The sequence below is a fragment of the Papaver somniferum genome, chromosome 3 (assembly GCF_003573695.1).
Source record: "Papaver somniferum cultivar HN1 chromosome 3, ASM357369v1, whole genome shotgun sequence".
Taxonomy (NCBI): domain Eukaryota; kingdom Viridiplantae; phylum Streptophyta; class Magnoliopsida; order Ranunculales; family Papaveraceae; genus Papaver; species Papaver somniferum.
Window position 1 is genome coordinate 35619733 of NC_039360.1, and position 8706 is coordinate 35628438.

Consider the following 8706-nt stretch of genomic DNA (forward strand, 5'->3'; position numbering starts at 1 on the left):
TACAGCTACCGGATTCCTAGAAAATCCTGACTGTACCGACTCATATGCAGCTCTAATCGTGAGCAGGGATGGAGCAAAGCCCGTGAATCGTGAGCAGGGATGGAGCAAAGCCCGTGACAGAGGTTGACAGTGGCCTACCTGTCGGCCGGCTCTCAAGCTTAATATATACTCAAAATTTTCGGCTTCAAAATTCATTTTTCCCTTTGACCCTGACTCTATGTCTAATTATAGGTGGCCATGTGGGCAGCCACGTGTCGAGTTGGTTTCTTCACTTGCCATGCATTGCAGCTTGCAGGCTATGAATAGCCTTCGTGGATCAGCTGTGTGTGTCTTTTGTCTTTCTCTCCTTTGTACTCGTGTCTTATTTAATTTGGTGTTACTTCAGGTACTCTATCGCCATGTAATGTGTTAGATGATGCAAGTAAGCAACCATCATCTGGCCGTTGTTTCACAATGTCAACTTCTTTATCATTGACTTGTACAGAAATGGACGATCTGGAGAATTGTTGCAGTATGGGGTTTAAATACCTTCCAAATTGTGGGGTGTACGACATCTTCTCATTCCAATACGACAATCTGACTGTCTCAATTGTTGGACGTTTTAACGGTAGCACAACAGTAAATAGTCCGGCTAGTTAGATTTGCTTAGAGGAGTTTGGCTCAGTTGTGCTGCATAAAAAAAAAAAAAAAAAAAAGTTAAAAAAAAAAATCAGATCAGTGTGAGATAACCGGATAAAACTTGTCTGGTTATATTATTTTTGCCGATACCCTAATTCTTTCTCATCGGAGCTTGTTCTTTTGGTTTCCGGTAGGTCTTTTCTTCTCTTTTACTTCTTCTACCCATTCAATATTTTTATGCACATTGTTATTCAGAACTGTTCAGTCAATCGTTTTTATTTTTTATCTGACTCTCAAAACGGCCATAGCTCTCAGAAACCGTTTTACAGACCTTGACTTTTAGACTCCCACGTCATATTACTGCAGATTTCTTCCCTCTTCTGTCTAACCAGAGACAATCCAAAACTTCATCCATCATAATAATCAAATTTTAGTACTAAATCATTCAGTTTTCCAAAGACACGGGTTTGTGTCTGTATACTAAAGACTGTTCTTTTGTTTTCTCTTTATTCTTCTTCTTCTTCCCCAGGTCCCTTTTCTGAATCCTTTGTTCTCTTCTTCTTATTTGTACTTGTTTTTTTTTCACTATTTGATTCTTCTTCTTTTTCTTTGTTGCAGGTGCTTTAATCACTAAAGATGGTGGTGGTGGTTATTATAAGCTTTTAGCTTTCACTTTGAATTTGTTGACATCTCATAATTCTGCCTGACAAGTCTTCTTCTTACACTGGTTCTTCTTCTTCAATTCTTTGCTCATACTCCATCTCTTTATACAGATTCTCCCCCCTTTTACTGTAAGTATGATGAAATTTGGGTCTTTTCCATATTTGCTTACATTTTTTTCCTAAGAATTAATTAGGAATAATTCAGTGAATAATTGGTATGATTTTTGGTGTTTGACTTGAATTAGTGTTATGATCAAACTGGGTTTCCTTTAGAATTTGCTTTTGTATATGAAAGATCAAAACTTTGTATGGGTTTCTATTTTTGGCAGGAACCACCAGGAACAATGTCTAACAATTCCAATTCAGCTTCTGATGCTTTTGAATTTGAACTATTTGAGGGAGACCCAGAGAATTTAAAGACTGTAGTAGCAACAGCACCAAATCGGATTAGCAGTCCATGGATTGATTCTTCTGCATTGAAACTTAAGCATAGGATTGGGCGTGGTCCATTTGGTGATGTTTGGTTAGCGACTCATCATCGTTTAACTGAAGATTATGATGAGCATCATGAAGTTGCTGTCAAAATGCTTCATCCTGTCAAGGAAGATCACATGCAGACTGTAGTGAATAGGTTTCAGAATCTATTCTCTACTTACCAAGGGATACAAAGTGTTTGTATGCTTCATGGTATCTCAATCACTAATGGGAAGGTAGTCAAGTTTGTTCACATTAGTTTTTGTTGTTCCCGGTTTTATATATGTTTTCATGAGTGCAAACATGTGTTCGTTGAGCTTAACATCTTATTTATTGTCATTCATTGTGGCTTGTGATGTACTCCTAGATTTGCATTGTCATGAAGTTTTATGAGGGATCTGTTGGAGACAGAATGGCACGTCTTAAAGGGGGCAAACTTCCATTACCCGATGTTTTGAGGTGATGTGGGCAAAATCTGTCTCAAACCTTTTCTTTACATTTAAGTTTTAGACAGTCATATCAGTTTTTATATCCTCAGTTTATTTTGGTGTCAACAGGTATGGGATTGAATTGGCTCAAGGGATTCGAGAACTTCACTTGAAAGGAATCCTTGTTCTTAATCTCAAGCCGTGTAACTTCCTTTTAAATGAAAATGACCAAGTATTTCTTGGAGATATGGGGATCCCATCACTGCTGCTTGGTGTTCCTCTTCCCACTCCAGATATAGCTTTAAGGCTTGGAACTCCAAATTACATGGCTCCTGAACAATGGGAGCCAGATGTTAGAGGTCCAATATCTTTTGAGACGGATTCATGGGGGTTTGGATGCAGCATTGTGGAGATGGTGAGTGGAGTTCAACCTTGGTGTGGGAGATCGGTGGAGGAAATCTTTCGGTCAGTCGTCATAAAGCAAGAAAAACCACATCTTCCTATTGGTTTACCTCCTGCACTGGAAAATGTTCTCCGTGGTTGCTTTGAGTATGACTTCAGGAAACGCCCCTTGATGGTCAATTTGCTAGAAGCTTTCAAAAGGTAAATTTCACCTTTAGTCTTTTCTTTCATAGAGTCTCTAAACAAGTGCAGAAGTTTCTCATAGATCCGACTCTTTTTTATGTGTCTTAGAACATTTGTTGTTTTTGTTGCTAATTTCATTCATGATGATGTCATAGACCTTTACTTTAGAGGACGTAATAAGATCTATAAGGGTACCTTCCTACTTATAGGTTGATGTAGTTGTTTGATTTGGTTCAATCTTCCTACTTATATTTGTCCACTTGGGCTTTGTTAATCTCATTATAGCGGTAGACATTGATTCTACCTTAGTGATTCTACCTTAGTGGTATTGCAATTTTCTGGGTGGAGAGGACAACAGATGATACCAGAGCAATAGGTCTTTAGTGGTATATCGCTCCACGTGTGTTATATAATTGTTACCTTGTTTCGTTTTTGCTCTCTCTCTCCTGTTACCAAAAAATACGTGTCAGTACCATGGTTTTGTCTTGTCTATGCTCATGTGCATCATGTTGTCAAATGAGTTTCCTGCACAGTTGCATGTTTTATACTATGTCCTATGATTATGAGGAATGCTATGAATTATGCATCTCGTGTCAGTATATTTACATACTTCTTTGAAGAAGAAAATGAATCTGATAGTGAGTATGGACTATTTAGTGACCAGCAGTCTGTTTATGATAATATGGAACCCCTTTCTTTATAAACTAGTTCCCAGCTTATCGCGTCACATACCAAACTCATTCCACAAATGTACTGTATGCAGCATATTATGTACTTTTATCTGCAGATGTTGCTACTAAAACCAACAAACTAATATATGCTGACTCGGTTTGTCTATGCAGCTCTCTGAATGCTGTTTACGACGATGTGAGTTGGATTGGTCTTGGAAACAGGGCACTAGTAGATAAAGCAACTGGGATTGGTTATACTGAGTGGCTACTCTCGAAGGATCAGCTCCAAATGCGTGACACTGTACGTTCTCGTAAGCCACCAAATTCATGCAAAGTTGAAAACATGAATGTCCCGGAAGGAACTGTAGTTGGTTTAGAAACCGATGGATTTCTTCTTGTGAGAGTCCATGGAATTCACGATCCTTTACGGATTCATTCATCAACCCTAGAGAGGGTAACACTTGGGTTGGCAGCTGGAGACTGGGTTCGTCTAAAGAAAGAAAACAATAAAAAACATTCACCTATTGGGATTCTTCATTCCATCGAAAGAGATGGAACAGTGGCTGTTGGATTTATAGGAGTGGAAACCCTTTGGAAGGGTCATTCGTCAGAGCTCCAAATGGCAGAATCTTTTTGTGTTGGTCAGTTTGTAAAGCTGAAGGAGAATGTATTGAGCCCTCGGTTTGAGTGGCCTGAGAAACGGGGAAATGAATGTTTCACTGGAAGGATATCCCAGATTCTACCAAATGGGTGTCTTGTTGTTAAGTTCCCTGGAAGATTTGTTTTTAAGGAAGCATTTAAAACCCACCTTGCTGATCCAGCTGAAGTTGAATTAGTGTCGTTCAAAACATGTACTGGGGTTGTAAAGAAGTACCAGCATCTTGAGGCCTTCCACTGGGCAGTGAGGCCCCTTATTTTCTCCCTGGGTCTTTTTACTGCAATGAGATTGGGAATGTTTGTTGGAAGGAAAGTTGGAAGATCAAAGAGGAAGATGGACCAGAGGAAGACGGATCAGAGGAAGAAGGACCAGACTATACCAGTGGAGGTTGGTGATGGGAAAAATCAGGATGCCCAGACAGGTGGGAAAGGTTGGAAGGTCACTAATATTCTCTTTCGAGAATGATTCCGTCCAAGTAACTTAAGAATCTTAGCTTGCCGAGCCTACTTGGAGAAATCTGAAATGTAGTTCGTTTTAGCTGCCATATATTGTCCAAATTACGCTAGAAATACTGAAGTAGAATTACTTTAAAAAATGAGCAGCCGTATGATCAAGTACATATTACTGCATAGGTTGCTCATAAGATCTAATTTTACAGTGTATATATGGTGATACAGTTTCCCCCTTTCCAGTTAAATTTCGGTTTCTGTAAATACTGCGTTTTCACTTTGATGTTTCTCAGTAGTAAGATGGATGTCTTTCAAAACCATAAACCCTTTTTAAATGTGCTTTGCTATGCTATGCTGTACAGAGGTAAAACCAATTGTTCAATTATGGAACATGGAGGGATCATGAGTGAGCTTCACTATAAAAAATAACAGAAAAAACAAAGAGCAAAATTCTTTGCACCTGCCTGCCTAAGTTTTAAGTACAAAAGTTCGGTCAGATATCTACAAGACTGATCAAGAACTGTAATATTACTTTCTAGTTTGTAGAACCATCAAGTATTCCTGCATCCTTCACAAGTTGTTCAGTCAAATCAGAGAGTCGGGCGATTTCATATTCTGCTTCTGAGAGACGCATTTCCCTCTCTTGAACAAGTAATACTTCCGGGAAGATGTCATCAATGTTTGCCTGTGCAGTACTGTTAGCTTTGTCCAGTAGCTCACCACTCATGTCAGCAAGCTTTTGAAGCGCGGTAGTTGCAGTTTCCACCTCTAGCTGGGCTGCTTCAAGCTGAAGCCTCTCAATTGCTAGGTCCCCTATGGTTTTGTCCCCAATTTTCTCCTGTGCAAGCTCATACAGTTTCCTCAGGCCATTAGCATCGTCCACCATTTCTTCCTTCATCCTGCTCAGCTCCCCTTCCTTGTCATCCAGTCTGTTAATAACTGTTTTCAGCTTCTCATCCTTTACAAGCAAAGCCCTCTGCGAAGCGAGAACCTCCATTTCTTTCTCTCTCAAACTTTCCTTTGTCATCTCAAGCTCAGTTTCCAACTGCTTCATCTCCCTTCTGGAAATCTGTATTGGTTTCTCAATTGCGTTTAGTAGTAAATGATCCATCCCTGACAATTGGATTTCCTCTTTTAATGGAAAGCTTGCTGAACCATCATATCCTTCTTCATCTTCCTTCATAGAAAGAACCAACTTGTTTGTTAAGTCAGTGATCCTTTTCACAACACTAGCAGCTTCTGAGTAATTCAGCTTTGTGTCATTGAGTTCAGATTGTATGGCATCAACTTCCTTATCTTTATCCTGTAACTCCGTCCTGGCTTGAATAAGCTGTTCCTCTCTGCTGGTCAAGAGCCTCTTCAATTCTGCAATATCAAGATTTAGTTCCTCCAAGTTTTGCCGTGCATGGAGAAGATCAGTATCCCTCTCTTGTAAAATAAGTTGGCTGGAAGTCCACTCAGATTTTAGATGCTGAAGTTGAAGCCTGGTCTCCACTAGTTCTGACTCTTTAACACTAAGGAGATTTTGCGTCTCTTCAAATTCAGAAGTACTTTTTTCTAGCTTAGTCTGAATGGAAATAATCTCCTGGTTTGCCAATTCAAGAGAGGACCTCTCTTTATTCAACTCCTCTTGTAACTGTGTTATCAACTCCTCGTCCAGATTCAAGTCCCGTTTTACCTCCTTATTTCGATTCTTTGCAAGGTCAATACCTGCTCGCTCGCTCTCTACCTCAACTTGTGCATTTTCCAAATTCTTCAAGTAAGATATCATAAAACTCTTTTGTTTCTTCAATTCTTCCAATTGGTTTTCAAGTTGGTTCCCATGCTCTTCCATTTTCTGCCGGGAAGATGCCAAAGACTTCTGGGAAGAAACTAGCTGAGATTTCACATTCACAAGAAGCTTCCTCACCCTCTTGAAATCTTCAAAAGTTTCATTAGCTTCGGCCAAATTTCTGTGTGCATTTTCCGCCAGGAATTTTAGTTCTTCTTTTGCTGATAACCACTCCACAGTCCGCTTTTGTAAATGTTCTTCCGCAAGTTCCAGTCTCCCTCTCTCAAGTTCCCTCATCTTAATCGACTCTTGTAGCTCAAGTTTCTTTGCATTAACTATGTTGTGAAGTTGTTGGACCTCGAGCCCTTGTCTCTTGATTACCTCAGTAGCCTCATTTAGGAGCTGAATCCTGGAGTTCAATTCTGAACCCATCAATGTAACCTCCTCAGTCTTTTGAGTTAACTCATTTCTCATCTTATCGAGTTCGTCTTCCTTCAAAGAGAGTGCAGATTTTGCAGCACTAAGATGTCGGTCCTTCTCCTTGACTGTAAGTTTAAGATCTTCTATTTGCCTGGCTTGAGAGGCTAGATTGATATTAGCCCGCTTCAAGTCCTCTTCAATTTTTTCCTGTTTCGACCGAGCTGCAGCAATTTCTTCTTCTTGACGTTCCAACTCTTCTTTTGCCCGATTAACTTCTTCATCTTCCAACAGCAACATACTCTCAGTTTTCTTGAGATCTTCTTCCTTGTTTAGTAATACTGCTAAGGCAGCTTGAAGGTCTGATTCCACATTTTCAAGAGTAAGCCCTAAATCAATCCCCTCAGTAGTGCTGGAAGCTCTGCTTATCTGTTCTTCCAGCTTTTGTGTCTGTGCAAACAATGTCTCCAAAAGAAACCTCACAGGTTTTGTCGATCCTTCATCAGCAGTACCAATGTTCAGCATTCTATTATCCAATATTGACCTTATCATCTTCGGGGATTGCCTTTTCTTCTTTTGAACTCCCACAACACCGAAATAATTCGGTTTCTTGTTGAACTTTAGAGACCATAACTGTAGAAAATAGCATACCATTTTAACCATTATAGTACTTACAATAAACTAATCCAACGAAACCATAAGAACTCAACGCAATTTTTTGTGAAAATAGACAAGAACGAGAATAAACCGCTAAGCCAACTGCCCTGAGTAGCAATTTGTACAAAATGAACAGATACTAAAGATATAATCCAAGCCTCCCTGATGGGTTCAGCTGCTTTCCGTCTAAATCGATTCCAGAACCGGTAAAATCTACCTTATAGCCTGCTAGTGTAAAAGATCTGCATCCTATTGAGTTTTATCAAATTACTTTCATCAAGAAAAACAGAAAAAGAAATTTCCAAATCTATGAATGATAGTACAGGACAAGCATCAAACACCTATCTGCTGTGAATTATACGCATTGAAACTACAACCTTGATTAGGTTTTTGAGACAAACAATGTTACAGATTACCAAAACCTAATTAACAACATTAATACTCATGTAATCACAACAAGCAAGAATCAGACACCATAGGGTTCTCCAAGATTGTCATTCATTTAACCCTAATTAGACATCTAAATCTTCAAGATTAGCTCAAATTACTCACCAAAAACAAGTTCTTCATATAAAAAAATTACACGAATCAAACAAGTAAACTATTGATAACCCAGATTTCTTGAAAATCTAAAGAAGACAAAATGACTAACTTTCTGAAAAAAAACAAAAAAAAGAAGAAGAAAAGTCGAGAGAATAATGATACCTTTGAAGGTCTCTGAGAAGAAGTGTTGGGAAGGTTGAGATGAAAAACAGGAGATGGGATTTCCATGGTCATCATCATCATCATCAGCGTGATATTATTAGTAATCTCATCATCAACCTGGGATACATGGAGGAGAAAGGAGAGATTTCTTGAAGGTGGAGAAAGGGATTCTTTTGGAGGGAAAGAAATCCTTTTTACAGGGAGAGAAAGAAAAAGAACAGGAGAAATGAAAGTCACGGTTTATATGGTGTTTACAGTTGAATTAATGCTTCAAATTTGGTAATAAGAAAAAACTGAATACTGAAATAGAAAACCCTCATTTTACTCCATTTAGAATCTTTTTTAGACTCACTTTATGGTGCTTCTGTGTCATCCCATCCAGAGACACTGACTTCAAATTGGCCGTGTCGACATTTCAAGGCTACTGCTGAAAAGGATTACCAGATTGTATTAAAATCCAGTGGATTTTCTAATGAGGATTGTTTTATTTTACGGGGAAAATTGGGAATATGTCCCGTTTTCACTAATTCGTTTGGGGATCTATCCCATAACGGAAAAAAAAAAAGAAATCTATCCTAACCATCCAAATTTTCTGCTAAGTAGTATATATG

General features: G+C 38.9%; 2 protein-coding genes across 3 annotated transcripts; one reads left to right on the forward strand and one right to left on the reverse strand.

The window, feature by feature from the left end:
* Positions 1–790: 790 nt before the first annotated feature.
* On the forward strand, positions 791–4809 carry LOC113355845 (E3 ubiquitin-protein ligase KEG-like). 2 transcript variants are annotated; one of them, XM_026598806.1, is made up of 6 exons: positions 791–808; positions 1237–1409; positions 1610–1990; positions 2122–2213; positions 2312–2785; positions 3610–4809. In XM_026598806.1, the coding sequence occupies exons 3-6, from the start codon at positions 1625–1627 to the stop codon at positions 4559–4561; spliced, it is 1884 nt and encodes a 627-aa protein (XP_026454591.1). In that variant the 5' UTR covers positions 791–808; positions 1237–1409; positions 1610–1624; the 3' UTR covers positions 4562–4809. The 2 variants fall into 2 exon arrangements, with proteins under 2 accessions (XP_026454591.1, XP_026454590.1); XM_026598805.1 differs by lacking the exon at positions 791–808 and adding an exon at positions 1007–1147.
* Positions 4810–4859: 50 nt separating this feature from the next.
* LOC113355844 (cingulin-like) lies at positions 4860–8469 on the reverse strand. The gene is made up of 2 exons (XM_026598804.1): positions 8096–8469; positions 4860–7366 (listed from the first exon to the last, which is right to left on the reverse strand). The coding sequence occupies exons 1-2, from the start codon at positions 8177–8179 to the stop codon at positions 5081–5083; spliced, it is 2370 nt and encodes a 789-aa protein (XP_026454589.1). The 5' UTR covers positions 8180–8469; the 3' UTR covers positions 4860–5080.
* Between the last annotated feature and the right edge of the window lie 237 nt (positions 8470–8706).

Excerpts from the sequence above, each read along its gene's own strand:
- LOC113355845 (XM_026598806.1), top strand. The coding sequence starts at position 1,625 with ATGTCTAACAATTCCAATTCAGCTTCTGATGCTTTTGAATTTGAACTA. Across the intron at positions 2,214-2,311 it reads CCATTACCCGATGTTTTGAG|GTATGGGATTGAATTGGCTC; the intron begins GTGATGTGGGCA and ends TGGTGTCAACAG. Across the intron at positions 2,786-3,609 it reads TTGCTAGAAGCTTTCAAAAG|CTCTCTGAATGCTGTTTACG; the intron begins GTAAATTTCACC and ends TTGTCTATGCAG.
- LOC113355844 (XM_026598804.1), bottom strand. The coding sequence starts at position 8,179 with ATGATGATGATGATGACCATGGAAATCCCATCTCCTGTTTTTCATCTC. Across the intron at positions 7,367-8,095 it reads CTTCTCAGAGACCTTCAAAG|TTATGGTCTCTAAAGTTCAA; the intron begins GTATCATTATTC and ends TATTTTCTACAG.